The sequence below is a fragment of the Salmo salar genome, chromosome ssa15 (genome assembly GCF_905237065.1).
Source record: "Salmo salar chromosome ssa15, Ssal_v3.1, whole genome shotgun sequence".
NCBI classification, from domain to species: Eukaryota; Metazoa; Chordata; class Actinopteri; order Salmoniformes; family Salmonidae; genus Salmo; species Salmo salar.
In genome coordinates this window covers 96,838,714-96,860,648 of record NC_059456.1, presented here as the reverse complement: position 1 = coordinate 96,860,648, position 21,935 = coordinate 96,838,714, and the positions used below count along the sequence as shown (strand labels likewise).

The 21,935-nt window shown below is 42.5% G+C and overlaps 1 protein-coding gene across 1 annotated transcript; it reads left to right on the top strand.

Moving 5' to 3' along the window:
- The first annotated feature begins 545 nt into the window (after positions 1–545).
- On the top strand, positions 546–21,218 carry LOC106572699 (rho-related GTP-binding protein Rho6). Its single transcript, XM_014147091.2, has 5 exons — positions 546–816; positions 1,330–1,417; positions 15,419–15,528; positions 15,863–15,997; positions 17,682–21,218. Exons 1-5 carry the CDS (start codon positions 697–699, stop codon positions 17,925–17,927), a joined length of 699 nt encoding a protein of 232 aa, XP_014002566.1. The 5' UTR covers positions 546–696; the 3' UTR covers positions 17,928–21,218.
- Positions 21,219–21,935: the final 717 nt, after the last annotated feature.

Here is a 21,935-nt window from a genome sequence, read left to right as displayed (position 1 = left end):
CTATGGATCTTGCAGAGTTAAGTCAATCTAATGATTTAATTGGTGACCTTAAAGCCTAGATCTAGAGCAACAGACCAGACCATACTGAATGTCCTGAGGAATAATATGCCAACTTGATTTAATGAGTGACCAACATACTAAAACTGTAGCCTGCATATATTATTTGAGTGTAATGAAATGCAAATGAACAAGTAGGCTATAATAACTGCCATTGGAAATAGTGAGGTTTATGGTTACAAAGTTTGTTTATTCTTTCAGATTTGTGTTGGACTTGGATCTCTCCAGCACATGTATTGCCATCTTGACTTTAAGCCCTAGAGAAAAACTGTCTTGTACATAAACCAAGTAATAATAATTTTATGTGGATTATTTAGGTTTTAAATTGTAGTTCTATAACTACCTGGCATGAGGCAAAATAACCCGTTTAATTTCAGCGGTCAGGGACAATAGAACTCTGGGACTGTGGAAGGATTACAAGAAAGTCAGGGAAACCGCGTGCCCATTGGCTGTTGGAGCGCACTATAAAGAGCCGCAGTGTTGACTCTCATTCCATCAAATGCAAGCATCCTTCTAGGACTAGACCACACTTCAGAATAGGCTACGGTGCTCTACCGCTACCAAGGACGTTTTTCTTTTGGATTTCGCGTTTTTACCCGTTTTCTTTAATAAAGACTTGCGTTCTTGACTGTTACAAATATGAAGGAAAGGAGAAATCCACAGCCGTTGGTGGTGAGATGTAAACTGGTTCTTGTTGGGGATGTTCAATGCGGAAAAACTGCGATGTTGCAAGTCCTCGCGAAGGATTGTTATCCAGAGGTATGCGAATATTTGTTTCCTGTTGCAATACTATCATTTTAAGATACACATTATATATGTTCTGCAAAGCTTCCATATTGATTGAGCAGATGTTTCTGAGGATTTGATCAGCCTCATAAGCGGCTCTTTTAAAAGTTGAGAATAAACTGACGATAGATTAATTTCAGATAAGAGCATCATCCGCTTCGGGCCAGGATGCCTGTATCTACTATATGATGCGGATGTCCAATAATTCACAGTTTTCACATTGGATTATATCATATGTTCTGCTGTAGACTTCTGATGATCACTTTGAAATGGGTTTCATCACCACATTGAAAAAGGCAGATATGATCATGCAGCATTTTTTCCATTCATTTTTATTGGGCTAGCCTACTAATTCGTTTACACTCAAATGTTTACTATTTTAGAAGACTGTATTTCATTTAAATGTAGATCTGAATTCTGAAAATAAAGTCCATCACTTGTAGCAGGGAGGATATTAACAGACTGCTATGTCATTCCTCTCCACAGACTTATGTGCCCACAGTGTTTGAGAACTACACAGCGTGTCTGCAACTAGAGGAGCAGCGCGTGGAGCTCAGTCTGTGGGACACGTCAGGTAACTACATCCTCTCATCCTATATCATCAACCTATATCCTCTATCACTAGTTCAGGGGTACTCTGGGCAGAGCAAAACGAACTTGGTGGTACATTAAACATTTTGAGAATCACTGATCTATATGAACTGGCCACAGTGGCCTACATTATACCAAGCCTTTTAGAGCCCTAAGTAAGACCTTGTTGAGGGGCCCTCCTTCTAGCTTCACTTTTGAGAACAGAATATACAGTACCGTTCAAAAGTTTTAGAACACCTACTCATTCAAGGGTTTTTCTTTATTTTTTAATATTTTCTACATTGTAGAATAATAGTGAAGACATCAAAACTATGAAAGAACACATATGGAATTATGTAGTAACCAGAAAAGTGTTAAACAAATCAAAATATATTTTATATTTGAGATTCTTCAAACAGCCACCGTTTGCCTTGGTGGCAGGTTTGCACATTCGTGGCATTCCCTCAACCAGCTTCACCTGGAATGCTTTTCCAACAGTCTTGAAGGAGTTCCCACATATGCTGAGCACTTGTTGGCTGCTTTTCCTTCACTCTGTGGTCCGACTCATCCCAAACCATCTCAATTGGGTTGAGGTCGGGTGATTGTGGAGGCCAGGTCATCTGATGCAGCACTCCATCATTCTCCTTCTTGGTCAAATAGCCCTTACACAGCCTGGAGGTGTGTTGGGTCATTGTCCTGTTGAAAAACAAATGATAGTCCCACTAAGCCCAAACCAGATGGGATGGCGTATTGCTGCAGAATGCTGTGGTAGCCATGCTGGTTAAGTGTGCCTTGAAAACTAAATAAATCACAGACATTGTCACCAGCAAAGCAAAGCACACCCACACCATAACACCTCCTACTCCGTGCTTTACGGTGGGAAATACACATGCAGAGATCATCCGTTTCACCCACACCGCGTCTCACTAAGACACAGTGGTTGGAACCAAAAAGCTTCAATTTGGACTCCAGACCAAAGAACACATTTCCACAGATCTAATGTCCATTGCTCGTGTTTCTTGGCCCAAGCAAGTCTCTTCTTATTATTGGTGTCCTTTAGTAGTGGTTTCTTTGCAGCAATTCGACCATGAAGGCTTGATTCACACAGTCTCCTCTGAACAGCTGATGTTGAGATGCGTCTGTTACTTGAACTCAGTGTGCAATTTCTGAGGTAGGTAACTCTAATGAACTTATCCTCTGCAGCAGAGGTAACTCTGAGTCTTCCATTCCTGTGGCGGTCCTCATGAGAGCCAGTTTCATCATTTGCGACTGCACTTCAAGAAACTTTAAAAGTTCTTGAATTTTCCAGATTGACTGACCTTCATGTCTTAACCTCCCTGGTTAACCTGTTGGGGATAGGGGGCAGTATTTGCACGGCCGGATAAAAAGCATACCCGATTTAATCTGGTTACTACTCCTGCCCAGTAACTAGAATATGCATATAATTGTTTGATTTGGATAGAAAACACCCTAAAGTTTCTAAAACTGTTTGAATGGTGTCTGTGAGTATAACAGAACTCATATGGCAGGCCAAAACCTGAGAAGATTCCAAACAGGAAGCGGTCTCTCTGACTATTTCTTGGCCTTCTTGATCATCTCTATCCAAAACAGGGGGGCTCTGGCATAACGTGACATTTTCTAACGCTCCCATAGGCTCTCAGAAGGCGCCAGAACGTTGAATGATGACTTTGCAGGCCATGGCTGAAAAACAGTAGCGCATTTGGATAGTGGTCGATCTGAGAACAATGAGACTGGGGCGCGCGTGCACGAGACTCCAACATGTTTACATTTTCAGTCTTTGAATGAAAACAGGGTTTCCCGGTCGGAATATTATCGCTTTTTTACGAGAAAAATCGCATAAAAATTGATTTTAAACAGCGTTTGACATGCTTCGAAGTACGGTAATGGAATATTTTGAATTCTTTTGTCACGAAACGCGCCGGGCGCGTCACCCTTCTTTACCCTTCGGATAGTGTCTTGAATGCACGAACAAAACGCCGCTATTTGGATATAACTATGGATTATTTGGAACCAAACCAACATTTGTTATTGAAGTAGAAGTCCTGGGAGTGCATTCTGACGAAGAACAGCAAAGGTAATCCAATTTTTCTTATAGTAAATCTGAGTTTGGTGAGTACCACACTTGGTGGGTGTCAAAATAGCTAGCCTGTGATGGCCGGGCTATCTACTCAGAATATTGCAAAATGTGCTTTCACCGAAAAGCTATTTTAAAATCGGACATAGCGATTGCATAAAGGAGTTCTGTATCTATAATTCTTAAAATAATTGTTATGTTTTTTGTGAACGTATATCGTGAGTAATTTAGTAAATTCACCGGAAGTGTTCGGTGGGAATGCTAGTCACATGCTAGTCACATGCTAATGTAAAAAGCTGGTTTTTGATATAAATATGAACTTGATTGAACAAAACATGCATGTATTGTATAACATAATGTCCTAGGAGTGTCATCTGATGTAGATCATCAAAGGTTAGTGCTGCATTTAGCTGTGGTTTTGGTTTTTGTGACATTATATGCTAGCTTGAAAAATGGGTGTCTGATTATTTCTGGCTGGGTACTCTGCTGACATAATCTAATGTTTTGCTTTCGTTGTAAAGCCTTTTTGAAATCGGACAGTGTGGTTAGATTAACGAGAGTCTTGTCTTTAAAATGGTGTAAAATAGTCATATGTTTGAAAAATTGAAGTAATAGCATTTCTAAGATATTTGAATATCGCGCCACGGGATTCCACTGGCTGTTGAGTAGGTGGGACGCTAGCCCATAGAGGTTAAGGTGGGACGTTTGCGTCCCACCTAGTCAACAGCCAGTGGAATCGTGTGGCGCGAAATACAAAAACCAAAACAACAGCTAAATGCAGCACTAACCTTTGATGATCTTCATCAGATGACACTCCTAGGACATTATGTTATACAATACATGCATGTTTTGTTCAATCAAGTTCATATTTATATCAAAAACCAGCTTTTTACATTAGCATGTGATGTTCAGAACTAGCATACCCACCGCAAACTTCCGGTGAATTTACTAAATTACTCATGAATAACGTTCACAAAATACATAACAATTATTTTAAGAATTATAGATACAGAACTCCTTTATGGAATCGCGGTGTCAGATTTTAAAATAGCTTTTCGGCAAAAGCACATTTTGCAATATTCTGAGTAGATAGCCCGACCATCACGGCTAGCTAATTTGACACCCACAAAGTTTGGCCCTCATCAAACTCAGATTTACTATTAGAAAAATTGGATTATCTTTGCTGTTCTTCATCAGAATGCACTCCCAGGACTTCTACTTTAACAACAAATGTTGTTTTGGTTCGAAATAATCCATAGTTATATTGAAATAGCTCCGTTTTGTTCGTGCGTTGAGGTCAGTATCCGAAGGGTGATGCGCGGGCGCATTTCGTGACAAACAATTTCAAAATATTCCATTACCGTACTTCGAAGCATGTCAAACGCTGTTTAAAATACATTTGTATGCAATTTTTCTCGTAAAATAGCGATAATATTCCAACCGGGCGACGTTGTATTCGTTCAAAGAGAGAAAGAAAAAAATGGAGTCCTCTCATGCACACGCGCTCCAGTGTCAGTGTTCCCTGCCTGACCACTCACAAACACTCCTGCTTTTTTTCGCCCAGAGACTGCAGAGCTCTCATTCCACTTTCTGGCGCCTTCTTAGAGCCAATGGAAGCCTTAGAAAATGTCACGTTACAGCAGAGATGCTGTATTTTTGATAGAGATGCCCTAGAAGGACAACAAATTGTCAGACAGGGCACTTCCTGCATGGAATCTTCTCATATGAGTTCTGTTATACTCACAGACACCATTTAAACAGTTTTAGAAACGTTAGAGTGTTTTCTATCCAAATCTAGTAATTATGTGCATATTCTCGTTTCTGGGTAAGAGTAGTAACCAGTTTAAATCGGGTACGTTTTTTATCCGGCCGTGAAAATACTGCCCCCTAGCCCCAACAGGTTAAAGTAATGATGAACTGTCGTTTCTCTTTGCTTATTTGAGCTGTTCTTGACATAATTTGGACTTGGTCTTTTACGAAATAGGGCTATCTTCTGTATACCAACCCCACCTTGTCACAACACAACTGAATGGCTCAAACGCATTAAGGAAAGAATTTACACAAATTAACTTTTAAGAAGGCACACCTGTTAATTGAAATGCGTTCCAGGTGACTACCTCATGAAGCTGGTTGAGAGAATGCCAAGAGTGTGCAAAGCTGTCATCAAGGCAAATGGTGGCTATTTGAAGGATCTCAAATATAAAATATATTTTTTTAACACTTTTTTTGATTACTACATGATTCCATATGTGTTATTTCATAGTTTTGATGTCTTCACTATTATTCTACAATGTAGAAAATATTAAAAAATAAAGAGAAACCCTTGAATGAGTAGGTGTTCTAAAACTTTTGACCGGTAGTGTACCTATGTGAGAGTGTATTCTCGGCCCTCACTAGCATGAAAACTAAGTACAGGAACAGACTGTGTGTGGAAAAATATTTAAGACAGACTCTCCCCAATACAACCCAACATTTCAGAGTTATGTGCATACTTTCAAGCACAGCCTTCTCATTAACCTGCGGTGAGTTATTCACAATTTTTTATGAACAAATAAGGTTTTATATGTAAGATGGCTAAATAAAGAGCAAAAATATTGATTATTGTTATTTGTGCCCTCGTCCTATAAGAGCTCTTTGTCACTTCCCACGAGCCGGGTTGTGACAAACTCACACTCATTATATCAGGTTTCAGGTATCCGGTTTCAGGTTTCAGGTTTCAGGTAAGTGCAGATTGTGTTGAAGTAACAATGTTAATTGCAACAACAGGGGCAGGCAAACGACAGGTCAAGGCAGACGGGTCGATAATCCAGAGTAGTGGGGCAAAGGTACAGGACGGCAGGCAGGCCCAGGGTCAGGTCAGGCAGAGGTCGTTAAACCAGAGTAGGGGCAAAGGTACAGGACGGCAGGCAGGCCCAGGGTCAGGTCAGGCAGAGGTCGTTAAACCAGAGTAGGGGCAAAGGTACAGGACGGCAGGCAGGCCCAGGGTCAGGTCAGGCAGAGGTCGTTAAACCAGAGTAGGGGCAAAGGTACAGGACGGCAGGCAGGCCCAGGGTCAGGTCAGGCAGAGGTTGTTAAACCAGAGTAGGGGCAAAGGTACAGGACGGCAGGCAGGCCCAGGGTCAGGTCAGGCAGAGGTCGTTAAACCAGAGTAGGGGCAAAGGCACAGGACGGCAGGCAGGCTCAGAGTCAGGACAGACAAGGGTCAAAATCAGGAGGACGAGAAAAAGAGAGACTGGGGAAAAGTAGGAGCTGAGAAAAATGCTGGTTGACTTGAACAAACAAGACGAACTGGCACGGACAGACAGAAAACACAGGTATAAATACCCAGGGGATAAGTGGGGAAGATGGGCGACACCTGGAGGGGTGGAGACAAGCACAAGGACAGGTGAAACAGATCAGGGCGTGACACATTCTTATGTTTAATATATTTTTTGTATAGTGTGTGTGTGTGGCAGGCGTACAATGATGGCAAAAAACACAATTTGAGAGTGCGCTGGAGGTCGAATGTTTGAAGGGGTACGGGACTATAAAAAGTTTGGGAACCACCTCTGTAGATGATCCAGGTCCACTAGATAATTATTGAAACTGTTTGATATTGTTCAGAACAGGTAGCTCAGACTACATGCTCTCTCCATCATTGTCCAGGAGTGAACTAACAATACACCTTTAGGATGAAAGCTGTCTTTTCTTAAGGCATAGATCCAGACAGACGTGCATCCTGACCCAACAAGCTAGTCCTATTGTTCCTGTACAGTCATTTCTCTGTTGACGTTCAGAACATCAAACTACTCTGATATTTCTTCCACAGTGTCCTGATGCAACAAGCTAGTCCTATTGTTCCTGTACAGTCATTTCTCTGTTGACGTTCAGAACATCAAACTACTCTGATATTTCTTCCACAGTGTCCTGATGCAACAAGCTAGTCCTATTGTTCCTGTACAGTCATTTCTCTGTTGACGTTCAGAACATCAAACTACTCTGATATTTCTTCCACAGTGTCCTGATGCAACAAGCTAGTCCTATTGTTCCTGTACAGTCATTTCTCTGTTGACATTCAGAACATCAAACTACTCTGATATTTTTTTCCACAGCTTCTCATTATTCCACACACGTTTCACGGCAGCTGGTTAATTCAATTTGACCCTTTGATAATGAGGAGAATCATTAGCTATTTATGGACAGATCTATATGCACACACACCCATGTTCTTTGTTTTCTTTTTGTAGGTGGTGGTGCAGTACCGTTTTCCTGTGTTGTTCTGTACATTACATTGTAAATAAATTAGCTTGGTTATGTCATATTTAATGAATGGTGACATTGTCGGCTAGAGTGGTGTACACTGAGTGTACAAAACATTAAGAACACCTACTCTTTCCATGACATAGACTGACCAGGTGAAAGCTTTGATCCCTTATTGATGCCACTTGTTAAATCCACTTCAGTCAGTGTAAACCAGTGGTTCCCAAACCTTTTATAGTCCCGTACTCCTTCAAACATTCAACCTCCAGCTGTGTACCCCCTCTAGCACCAGGGTCAGCGCACTCTCAAGTATTGTTTTTTGCCATCATTGTAAGCCTGCCATACACACACTATATGATGCATTTATTAAACATAAGAATGAGTGTGAGTTTTTGTCACAACCCGGCTCGTGGGAAGTGATAAAGAGCTCTTATAGGACCAGGGCACAAATAATAATATAATAATAATCAATAATTTTGCTCTTTTTTTAACCATCTTACATATAAAACCTTATTTGTTCATCTAAAATTGTGAATAACTCACCACAGGTTAATGAGAAGGGTGTGCTTGAAAGGATGTACATACTGTAACTCTGCAATGTTGGGTTGTATTGGAGAGAGTCTCAGTCTTAAATTATATTCACACACAGTCTGTGCCTGTATTTAGTTTTCATGCTAGAGAGTGCTGAGAATTCCCTCTCACATAGGTATGTGGTTGTAAAGGGCATCAGTGCGATTTGCCAAGGCAGGATACTCTGAGCGCAGCCCAATCCAGAAATCTGGCGGTGGCTTCTGATTAAATTCAATTTTTACAGAACCGCTTGTTGCAATTTTGATGAGGCTCTCTTGTTCAGATATTGGTAAGTGAACTGGAGGCAGGGCATGAAAGAATCCAGTTGTTTGTGTCATCCGTTTCGGGAAAGTACCAGTGTAATTGCGCACCAAACTCACTCAGGTACTTCGCTATATCACATTTGACATTGTCCGTAAGCTTGAGTTCATTTGCACACAGAAACTCATACAATGATGGAAAGACCTGTGTGTTGTCCTTGTTAATGCAGACAGAGTAGAGCTCCAACTTCTTAATCATAGCCTCAATTTTGTCCCGCACATTGAACATAGTTGCGGAGAGTCCCTGTAATCCTAAATTCAGATCAATCAGGTGAGAAAAAACATCACCCATATAGGTCAGTCATGTGAGAAACTCGTCATCATGCAAGCGGTCAGACAAGTCAAAATTATGGTCAGTAAAGAAAACTTTAAGCTCGTCTCTCAATAAAAAAAACATGTCAATACTTTGCCCCTTGATAACCAGCGCACTTCTAAATGTTGTAAAAGCGTTACATGGTCGCTGCCCATATCATTGCATGGTGCAGAAAATATACGAGAGTTCAGGGGCCTTGCTTTAACAAAGTTAACCATTTTCAGTATAGTGTCCAAAACGTCTTTCAAGCTGTCAGGCATTCCCTTGGCAGCAAGAGCCTCTTGGTGGATGCTGCAGTGTACCCAAGTGGTGTCGGGAGCAACTGCTTGCACGCGCGTTACCACTCCACTATGTCTCCCTGTCATGGCTTTTGCGCCATCAGTACAGATACACATCTTGACCACCAAAGTCCATTTATCACAGAGCTGTCCAGTACTTTAAAAATATCCTCTCATGTTGTCATGGTTTCCAGTGGTTTGCAGAAGAGGTTGTCTTCCTTAACTGACCCTCCGTAAACGTAACGGTCATATACCAGGAGCTGTGCCAGGCCCGCCACGTCTGTTGACTCATCTAGCTGTAATGCATATAATTCACTGGCTTGTATGCTTAACAGTCATTGTTTCAAAACATATCCGGCCATGTCACTGATGCGTGGTGAAACAGTGTTGGATGAAGTCATTGTCTGTATACTTTTTTGGGCCTTTTCCCCCAGCATTGTCCCAGCCATATCCGCGGCAGCAGGAAGAATTAAGTCTTCCACAATAGTATGGGGTTTGCCTATCCTAGCCACTTGGTAGCTCACCAAATAGATGCTTCTAGCCCCTTCTTATTAATGGTATCTGTTGCTTTTATACATGTCTTACTACTCAAAAGTCGTCTTAATTCTCGCTTAAAAAACTCCTGTGGCTTATTTTTGAAATTGGAATGTTTTGTCTCTAAATGTCTGCGCAAGTGAAGGTTTCATTGAGTTGTGAGATAGTACTTTTGCACATATAACACACTGTGGCTGAGGAAAGGCACTACTCCCAATATAAGTGAACCCCAAATCAATGTACTTCTCATCATATTTCCACCTCTTCGATGGTCCAACGTCCCTGTCTGATGTTCGGTGCTTTCCCGGGTAAGGGGTCAGTAGCTCTTCGGCTGCATCAGATTCACAACTGGCAGTGTCCATGCTAGCTGGGCTAACAACAAGTATAGAATTACTGATGCTAGCACTGGATGTGCTCGTGGAAGCAGACCAACTTGTGTCGTCGACAGGTGCAGGTGTAGTACTGCGGCTAGTAGTAGTACTACCAGTAGAGCTTGTATGTGTCTCTATGGATGCGGGCCTTACTTTTTTTTAACCATTTATCAATTTTCGAGCAAACGGAATGAGCAGCAGCTACGTTTGGCTACATACGGACCGTTAGTGGAATTCCTGCGAGAGAGTAACTGTTAATGTGATTGGATGTTACTTTTTTGCCTAGGCAACCTGTATTTGACATTGTGTTGTTATTTCGCTGAATACTAGATGGTTTAATTGTATTTTTGGCAGTGAAACGAGGATACTCAGGTGAGAAAAAAAACTCACCCAAATAAACTCAGCAAAAAAATAAACATCACTTTTTCAGTACCCTGTCTTTCAAAGATAATTCGTAAAAATCCAAATAACTTCAAAGATCTTCAATGTAAAGGGTTTAAAAACTGTTTTCCATGCTTGTTCAACAAACCATAAACAATTAATGAACATGCACCTGTGGAACGGTCGTTAAGACACTAACAGCTTACAGACGGTAGACAATTAAGGTCACAGTTATGAAAACTTAGGACACTAAAGAGGCCTTTCTACTGACTCTGAAAAACATCAAAAGAAAGATGCCCAGGGTCCCTGCTCATCTGCGTGAATGTACCTTAGGCATGCTGCACAATCCCTCCAATCCCTCCATCAGTGCTCAGACTGTCCGCAATAGGCTGAGAGAGGCTGGACTGAGGGCTTGTAGGCCTGTTGTAAGGCAGGTCCTCACCAGACATCACTGGCATGAGGACTGCAGATGTGTCCAGGGCAATAAATTGTGATGTCCATACTGTGAGATGCCTAAGACAGCGCTACAGGGAGACAGGACAGACAGCTGATCATCCTTGCAGTGGCAGACCACGTGTAGCAACACCTGCACAGAATTGGTACATCTGAACATCACACCTGCGGGACAGGTACAGGATGGCAACAATAACTGCTCGAGTTACACCAGGAACACACAATCCCTCCATCAGTGCTCAGACTGTCCGCAATAGGCTGAGAGAGGCTGGACTGAGGGCTTGTAGGCCTGTTGTAAGGCAGGTCCTCACCAGACATCACTGGCAACAACATCGCCTATGGGCACAAACCCACCGTCGCTAGACCAGACAGGACTGGCAAAAAGTGCTCTTCACTGACGAGTCGCTGTTTTGTCTCACCAGGGGTGATGGTCGGATTCGCGTTTATCGTCAAAGGAATGAGCGTTACACCGAGGCCTGTACTCTGGAGCGGGATCGATTTGGAGGTGGAGGGTCCGTCATGGTCTGCGGTGGTGTGTCACAGCATCATCGGACTGAGCTTGTTGTCATTGCAGGCAATCTCAGCGCTGTGCGTTACAGGGAAGAAATCCTCCTCCCTCATGTGGTACCCTTTCTGCAGGCTCATCCTGACATGACCCTCCAACATGACAATGCCACCAGCCGTAATGGTCGTTCTGTGCGTGATTTCCTGCAAGACAGGAATGTCAGTGTTCTGCCATGGCCAGCGAAGAGCCCGGATCTCAATCCTATTGAGCATGTCTGTGACCTGTTGGATCGGAGGGTAAGGGCTAGAAATGTCTGGGAACTTGCAGGTGCCTTGGTGGAAGAGTGGGGTAACATCTCACAGCAAGAACTGGCACATCTGGTGCAGTCCATGAGGAGGAGATGCACTGCAGTACTTAATGCAGCTTTTGATTTTGACCCCCCCTTTGTTCAGGAATACATTATTCAATTTCTGTTAGTCACATGTATGTGGAACTTGTTCAGTTTATGTCTGTTGTTGAATCTTGTTATGTTTATACAAATATTTACACATGTTAAGTTTACTGAAAATAAACGCAGTTGACAGTGAGAGGACGTTTCTTTTTTTGCTGAGTTTATTTATATAGCCCCGGTGGAAAATATAAATGGACTGTTTGAAAATGTGAAGAAGAAAAAAATATTTGGCGTACCCCCGACGGCATGGCGCACACCAGTTTAGGAATACCTGCTGTAGATGAAGGGGGGAGACAGGTTGAGGAAGGATTTTTAAGCCTTGAGACAATTGAGACATGGATTGTGTATGTGTGTCATTCAGAGGGTAAATTCACAAGACAAAATATTTATGTGCCTTTGATGGGGTATGGTAGTAGGTGCCAGGAGCACCAGTTTGTGTCAAGATCTGCAATGCTCTTGGGTTTTTCACACTGAACCGTTTTCCATGTGTATCAATAATGGTCCATCACCCAAAGGACATCCAGCCAACTTGATACAACTGTGGAAAGCATTGGAGCCAACATGGGCCAGCATCCCTGTGGAACACTTTCAACACCTTGTAGAGTCCATGCCCTGATGAATTGAGGCTGTTCTGAGGGCAAAAGGGGGTGCAACTCAATATTAGGAATGTGTTCCAGTGTATATGGTATACATAACCGTAAGGGGAAAGATAGATATATTATATCCATTAGATACCCATTGGAAGACCTTTTTAATCAGAGTTAACATGATTATCCATCTAAGCCTCTCATTTATAATTAGATGAAGAGATAAGAATCACCTTCCGCTGATGCCAAATATAATCAATAAACAAGAGCGAGAGACTCAAGTAACCAAGGTGTGTTTGTTTGTGTGTGTGGCTGTGTGACTGTGTGTGTGCCGCTGTGTGAGTGCATGTGTGACTGTGTGTGCCTGCATACGTGATAGCATGCGTTTTCATGCATGTGTGTGTGCCCCAACATTGTTTTAACAGAGAATTGTGTAGAGCGGTAGCTGGGTAGGTGGGTGGGCAGTAGGACAGCAGTGTATAAGATGATTGGCAGTTGTGGCCAGCCTTTAAGGAGGGGTGGGAGGAACGCCTGATGCAGATGGAGGATTCCAAGGCTGTTGCTGTGGTAACGGCAGAGGGACTGGAGGTATTACGCTGCGCTGAGTGGAGGGAAGACTAGGGGGTGTGTAGAGGGGGCGAGAGGGGGGAGGGGGAGAGAGAGAGGGGGAGTTGCTTAAGGATTCCGAGTACATGAGTGGGAGCGTCTGCCTGCTCTGCTGCTCCCAGCCAGCCTCACTGTTCTGTTCCACTTGTTTAATCCAGTGATAAAAATATCAATGTGGATTTAGTGTCTTGATTGTCATCTTCTCCCACTCTGAAACACCAATAGGGGAGAGGAGAGGAGGATAAGGGAGGAGAGAAGATGAGAGGAGATGGGAGGAGAGGAGGATGGAGAGGCGAGGTGGATAGGAGAGGAGATGGGAGGAGAGGAGAGGAGATGATAATGGAGAAGAGAAGAGAAGGAAGGGAGCAGACATTAGGAGGATAGGGAGGAGATGAGGAGGATAGGGAGGAGAGGAGAGGAGAGGAGATGATAATGGAGAAGAGAAGAGAAGGAAGGGAGCAGACATTAGGAGGATAGGGAGGAGATGAGGAGGATAGGGAGGAGAGGAGAGGAGATGATAATGGAGAAGAGAAGAGAAGGAAGGGAGCAGACATTAGGAGGATAGGGAGGAGATGAGGAGGATAGGGAGGAGATGAGGAGGATAGGGAGGAGATGAGGAGGATAGGGAGGAGATGAGGAGGATAGGGAGGAGAGGAGAGGAGATGATAATGGAGAAGAGAAGAGAAGGAAGGGAGGAGACATTAGGAGGATAGGGAGGAGATGAGGAGGATAGGGAGGAGATGAGGAGGATAGGGAGGAGAGGAGAGAAAAGAGAGAGGGGAAAGGGACAGCAAAGTAAAGCTCAGCATGAGAAGTGATACCCCTCAGAGATTACCCCTGGTCTCTGTCCTCTCTTTCTGTCTCTCCCTATATGTCTCTTTGTCTCTGTCTCTCTCTATCTCACTCAATTCAATTCAATTCATGGGGCTTTATTGGCATGGGAAAGATATGTTAACATTGCCAAAGCAAGTGAAGTAGATAATATACAAAAGTGAAATAAACAATAAAAATGAACAGTAAACATTACAGTCACAGAAGTTCCAAAAGAATAAAGACATTACAAATGTCATATTATGTATATATACAGTGTTGTAACAATGTGCAAATGGTTAAAGTACAAAAGGGAAATTAAATAAACATAAATATGGGTTGTATTTACAATGGTGTTTTTTCTTCACTGGCTGACCTTTTCTTGTGGCAGCGGGTCACGCATCTTGCTGCTGTGATGGCACACTGGTATTTCACCCAATAGATATGGGAGTTAATCAAAATCTGGTTTGTTTTCAAATTCTTTGTGGATCTGTGTAATCTGTGGGAATATGTGTCTCTAATATGGTCATACATTGGGCAGGAGGTTAGGAAGTGCAGCTCAGTTTCCATTTCATTTTGTGGGCAGTGTGCACATAGCCTGTCTTCTCTTGAGAGCCAGGTCTGCCTACGGTGGCCTCTCTCAATAGCAAGGCTATGCTCACTGAGTCTGTACATAGTCAAAGCTTTCCTTAAGTTTGGGTCAGTCACAGTGGTCAGGTATTCTGCCACTGTGTACTCTCTGTTTAGGGCCAAATAGAATTATAGTTTCATCAGTTTTTTTGTTAATTCTTTCAAATGTGTCAAGTAATTCTCTTTTGGTTTTCTCATGATTTGGTTGGGTCTAATTGTGTTGCTGTTCTGGGGCTCTGTGGGGTGTGTTTGTGAACAGAGCCCCAGGACCAGCTTGCTTAGGGGACTCTTCTCCAGGTTCATCTCTCTGTAGGTGATGGCTTTGTTATGGAAGGTTTGGGAATCGCTTCCTTTTAGGTGGTTGTAGAATTTAACGGCTCTTTTCTGGATTTTGATAATTAGCGGGTATCGGCCTAATTCTGCTCTGCATCCATTATTTGGTGTTTTACGTTGTACACTGAGGATATTTTTTGCAGAATTCTGCATGCAGAGTCTCAATTTGGTGTTTGTCCCATTTTGTGAATTATTGGTTGGTTAGCGGACCCCAGACCTCACAACCATAAAGGGCAATGGGTACTATAACTGATTCAAGTGTTTTTTGCCAGATCCTAATTGGTCTGTCGAATTTTATGTTCCATCCTCTGTCTCTACTGCGCTCAACTAAATGTTGTTTCTTCTTGGATATGATGTCTCCTTTCTGCATTATATTGTTAAAAGAAAACAGTCTACTATCATTTTCCCTGGACAGTATTTGGTGAGGGTGTTAGACCAAACTATTTTTGTTTTACTATATGTTCTTCCCTTTACTGCATCTGAATGTTGTTCTGGACGTCTGTTAATAAGTCTCTGTCCTCTCCTCTAGGTTCTCCCTACTATGACAATGTGAGGCCTCTCTGTTACAGTGACTCTGATGCGGTGCTCCTCTGTTTTGACATCAGCCGCCCAGACACCTTCGACTGTGGGCTCAAGAAGGTAATGGCTCCCATCTCTCACTTTATCTTTCTGTCTCTCTCTTTTCTCTTTCTAAACAGTATTCCTAACTGTCTGCAAGTCCTCAGAGATTCTATCAATCCAGCCACCAGGCTCAAATTATCTGGCTTTTATTGGGCTTTTCAAAACTTGCTATTCAATATAGAGACTAGGCAACGCATTGTTGCTTCCTAGTTTATAGCTATGTGATTCACCAGGTCCGTAGGCTATTTATCTAGGTAATCATGGGGAATTACATTTGTAATTTGGTTAACTACCCCAAATCATGACTTGTTCATTATCATGTGGGTAAATATCTGCTCTGTTTTCTCTCCAGTGGAAGACAGAGATCTTAGATTTCTGCCCCAGCACACGCATCCTTCTCATTGGCTGTAAGACCGACCTGCGCACAGACGTCTGCACCCTGATGGAGCTGTCCAATCAGAAACAGGTCCCCATCACCCATGAGCAGGTGAGACTGAGATGACACACATAGGCCAGGGTTTTCATTAGCCAATAATAGCCGGCTTTTGTCCGCATTTTTTTTTTTTAAAGCAGATAAAAAAAATTGCTGCCGGCAAATTGTCCGGGAGAAGAAGAAGAAAAAAACATTGCGAAATAATGCTTTTTAGCCTCATTGATGGAAATACATTTGACTGGTCATGCTTATCGTCCTATAAGTTGATTTGCATAATTTTGTGGAATTAAATTGCCATGTGTGTACAGTAGCCTATATTCCTTATGTAGGCTGTTTTATTTATCACACATGTACAGCATGCAGATACAGAGCCTTGGAGTGGAAAATCTGTCAGACAGCGCAAGAGCTGCTGCTGCTGAATCTTGTGGTGCTTTCAAGACAACTGGAAACTCTGAAAAATACAAGGTCAAGTCATGGCGTCAGTGATCTTCAGGTCGGAAAGTCCCGAGTTTTAATTCCGAGTTGGATTTCTCCCAGTCAGACCTAGTTATTTTCCCAGTTGTCTTGAACGCACTGAAGAAAGAAATCTTAGATTTCTGAGTTCCCAGTTGTCTTGAACGCACTGAAGAAAGAAATCTTAGATTTCTGAGTTCCCAGTTGTTTTGAATGCAGCATCAAACAGCAACAGAAGGCAGGCTTCATTAGCACATCACACACCACTTTGCAATATTGCTTGAGGCAGTATGCATTTTTAAAACATATACTGAATGTTTTAATAGATATTATGAGGCATGTCTTACATTGGTTCAAAGTAGCCTGTTAGATCTCCTCTTTTTCTACATCTGTAACGGATGATTTCATCTCTGTCACATGAAACCGCTCTCATGAGCAGTGCCCTTTTGACAACGGTGTTTTCCTACCAAGTGTATTATGGAATGCACATTTGAGCGTAGCCTACTGCTTTATAATGTGAAGAAATAATAGTTTACCAACATTTTAAGCTAAAACTTCTAATCTGTTGCATCAGACAATTTTTTGTTGTATGTAGCCTGGTTGTATTAATTTGGGATCTTTCGTCCCACAACTATCCCAGAGTCTGTTTGGAATAGGCTGTTTCTATCTCCACAAGCTGACCAATAGTAGATTGACATAGGCTAGTGATTTAGCTGTTTTTTACTTGTCTTGTCTGAGGAAAACTAAATGTGGACAGGTATTCTAACATCTTCAAAGCGCACATCAGAATTTGTAAGAATGAATTACCGTATTCTAAATGTGATTTCTGACATTCTGAGCACCGTGGGTGGACGCCCTAATCAGGTTACACACCCAATGCATATGGGTCCGGTCAATTTCTCAAATGTCTGTTAAATTAAAATGTTGCCAGTCAAATGTCCGGTGCCATGTTTTCCTAACGGAAACCTTGACACACACAGACAGACAGACAGACAGACAGACAGACAGACAGACAGACAGACAGACAGACAGACAGACAGACAGACAGACAGACAGACAGACAGACAGACAGACAGACAGACAGACAGACAGACAGACAGACAGACAGACAGACAGACAGACAGACAGACAGACAGACACACAGACACACAGACACACAGACACACAGACACACAGACACACACACACACACACTAGGGCCTGTTCAGATAGAGATGTATGGTGAAATCTATTGTGTGGAACAGAATAAGCTCTCAGCCGCTCTCCTCTGCCTCCTCCTCCCCAGGGTTCCTCCATGGCCAAGCAGCTTGGAACTGAGGCCTACCTGGAGTGTTCAGCGTTCACCTCAGAGAAGAGTATCCACAGTGTGTTCCGTACGGCCTCTCTGGCTTGCATCAACAAGCTGCAGCCCCTCCCCAAGCCCAACCCCACCCGACGCTTATCCAAGAGGCTCCTCCATCTGCCCAGCCGCTCCGAGCTGCTCTCCTCCACCTTCAAGAAGGAGAAGACCAAGAGCTGCTCCGTCATGTGAGTGGAGACCCGGGGCGGAGGGGCTTTCGCTCCCTTCCAACACGCTGCTCCGATTCCCCAGAACCCCTTGACTGTTTGGTTCGGGGAAGGTGGGGTTGGTTTCATCACGATAGCTTTATCATGAGAAGGCTCTTCTTCCATGTTGAATCCTTCCTCACCCCCCCGCCCCCAAAGTGAAATAAATTCAGAATAGGTGGACACCTTGTCCTGAACTACACTTCAGTGCATATCTCATCTTTTTCAGTACTGTATCTTAGCTTTTTGATCATCAGCAAACCACTCTTCTCACCTGTTACAGTAACGGTATGCAACCATGATGGTGTGACATCACTACTATTTAGGCACATGTTGATTTGTCCAAATTGGAGAAATGTGCAACGTGTGACAAAGCTTTAACATTGTGATGTAAAAATGCCTCTCAAGACAATTAAATACCTATTTTTCAAAAAAAAATTGCATGAAAATATATCAGACATTACTGAAAATTGTATCCCTTCTGCACTACAGAGTGTCAACTATAAGGTGAAGCAACATGAGCAAATCAGTGGTCAAACGGTGTTTGTGCTCTTCTTGATTAAGGACCAACGGGGGCTGACTGATTGAGAGAGATGTGGAGAGAGGAGTGTTTGATGGGATCGTAGCATGAACAGAGGGCCATTACACTTCTCATTGTCTCGGCCGTGAGGATAGGAGGTCTTGACGGATAAGGGCTGATTGCGTGAACAGGAAGGTGTCAGGCAAACAGACAAGCAGGCAGGCGGACGAACGGACAAGCAGACAGGCAGGCAAGCAGACAGACCAACATGCAGGCAGACAGACAGACAGACAGACAGATATACACACAGACAGACAGACACCAGTGTGAGCCATCTGCTCTCAGTCAGTGGAGTACCAGGTTACAGAGGAAAAGCACATAACAGATGGATTTTGGAGCTTTGGGAGAAGAAAAGAGGGAAGTCACAAAACAATGTGAATGTACTGGAGCTTCCAGAGATAGAAAACAATGCCAATGTACTGGAGCTTCCAGAGATAGAAAACAATGCCAATGTACTGGAGCTTCCAGAGATAGAAAACAATGCCAATGTACTGGAGCTTCCAGAGATAGAAAACAATGCCAATGTACTGGAGCTTCCAGAGATAGAAAACAATGCCAATGTACTGGAGCTCCCAGAGATAGAAAACAATTTGAATGTACCGGAGCTTCCAGAGATAGAAAACAATGCCAATGTACTGGAGCTCCCAGAGATAGAAAACAATTTGAATGTACCGGAGCTTCCAGAGATAGAAAACAATGTGAATGTAGCTGAGAATTGTCTGATGAGGAGTGCTTTGATGAAGAAGAAACCACTTCCAGGGAGTGGGGTATTGTTTTAACCGGGGCCACAGGCACAACACAGTTTAATGTAGCTCTGTCAAGAGATCTGTGAAGTTACATCCGATAATGGCTGCCAAGTCAGTGTTGCAATTCCTTGAGGTGATTATTTAAAGGACTGTCTGTTTGAAACTAGAAGATGCTGCTTAAAAACTTGGCTGAATCCACTGGGGAAATGTGATGTCCAGTTCACAAAATCCTACTACAGAAGAACGTGTTGTAGCATCACAGTATTTTAATAATCAACAATGATCAAACAGTATACAGTTTCCATTACACCATTCATATAATATCCCCGAAGTTTCATCCTGAATTTTGGAAATATGGCTGTTGATTTATTTAATTTTCAACAATGTAATGTAGCACTCCACTTCATTTAGTCTCCTCTCTTCATAAATGTTTCTACTCTTCGTTCCTTTTCTCTCTTTCTCTCGTTGTTCTGTTACACCTCAAGTCCCAGCATCATGGATTGGAGTCCAGTCCAATGTGACACTAAACTAGGACCCTTTTTTAGCTTTAATCTTTTGCTTCTTGGTTATAATTGTGTATGTGCTCGGCTTTAACTATCAAGCAATAATGATTTAAGTGATTGTGATGCAAAGTCAGCTGATCGAGAGGCCAATATATCCTGCTGCTACTCCATGGACATACATACAGTATAGCAAAACAAACTGAACCATCCTTTCTGCTGTAGAATCAAGATGGCGTCCAATCTGGTTCCTCTTTCCCTTCTTCTGTCACGTCAGTAGCCACTGGTATGTAAGGTAACCAATGACATCTCTTGCTGTGCCACTAAAGAGTTTGGAATTTGAGTCCGAAGGGGAATAATGCTATTTGAAGATGTCAGTGAGTTTATGCAGTATCGTTGGGAGACGAGTGAGTTAAAGAAATGACACTGAGAGAATCTGGTTTTAAACATTCGGCTCTAGTCACTGTTGGCACTATTGAAGCTTTTTCCATTGGGGTACATTATGTGGAAGCCTCCTAACTTTTAACAATTAATATGTGAAAAGGGGCTAGGGTATATGGAAATATTTAGGGAGTTAGAGGAACAAGTAATAAAAAATAAAATAAAAACATGCAGGCTGGCCAAAGAAAGAAGATGTTTTTTACATTATTCATTTTGGGGTTTGTTGTGTTTTTATTTTGGTATTAAAGCTTGAATTGAATCCTTTTTTGTGTATGTGTGTGTGTGATTGTGACAGTGTTTGTTAACCTATGTGGTGAGCTGTGGACGACCCCCATGGTAATCAGTCAGTCGGTGATTTGATTTGCACAAAGGCTCTAGTTCCTTGGTCACACACGGGAATTCCTCAGCATTGCCTAGCAACAGTTCAACACAGGAAACCAATCCAGACTCAGAATGGCTCATTGGTTGGTTGGTAGCACAGATAGGAAGTAAAGGAGGGCGTAACGTACAAGGAGACATTTCCACAGTCAATGGAAGTGCAGATTCTGCTTCTACCTCAAGGGTTGATCGGAATTTGGATTCAGAATATTTTTTTCTTGAGTTTCCTTATAATTCCAAGTTCCAAACTCATACAGGGGGCTCAGGTCCTGGATATAGAAACATTTCATGGATCATATCAGTTAACATGCAGTCAGTCATTGTGTAGTACAGTGAGTGTGTGGTACATTGGTGCAGTCTAACTCCTAGCATGTGCTGTAACAGTTTGATTGTGCAAATCTTATTTTATAATATGTGTAAAGACATTAAAGAATGTTGCAGGAAAATGCTTGATTCAAACGATGAAAGACGAATATGTTGTTGATGTGAATATTTTTTTGATAGCTATTATAGATATTTATTTATTTATTTTTGTAGCTTTTTTGGTTGACGTGTATTTGTTAGAAATCTATTTTGGACATTGGACTTTCTCTCCTTTTCTTTTGCTCTGTTAATAAAGCTTGTGACTGGCACCAGGCGCTGCTGCAGTACTTATTTCCTAACTACAGAGTTATACATTTCAGTTGCTTTTATGATTGAACTGACAACACATATCTTCAGCTGTTTATTTATTTCACCTTTATTTAACTAGGCAAGTTAGTTAAGAACAAATTCTTATTTACAATGACGGACTACGCCTGCCAAACCCGGAAGATGCTGGGCCAATTGTGCGCCGCCTTATGGGACTCCCAATCACGGCCGGTTGTGATACAGCCTGGATTCAAACCAGGGACTGTAGTGATGTCTCTTGCACTGAGATGCAGTGCCTTAGACCGCTGCGCCACTCGGGAGCCTAAACTGTAATGCCACATTGTATACAGGTATTTCATGCAGAAATACAGTATTTATAGAGTGACAGTTAGGATATAATTACTGTAATTACTAAGTGACAATTAAGATAGATTTACAGTATTTACAGAGTGACAGTTAGGATTCAAGTGAACGACTGACATTGTCAGTTGATTGCGTCATGTTTGCTATAGACCTCAGGCTCTTATCTGAACCACTGTGTGTGTGACTGTGTGTGTGTGTGTGACTGTGTGTGTGTGTATATGCCTGATGGAAGCCCCAGGGTGATTGTTTTCTGTCTGAGAGGCTATTGACACCATCACAAAGGACAATGATTGCACCCAATGCTCAATCACACATCATTGACCATGACAATGTCAGCCACTTGACAGCCAGACCCT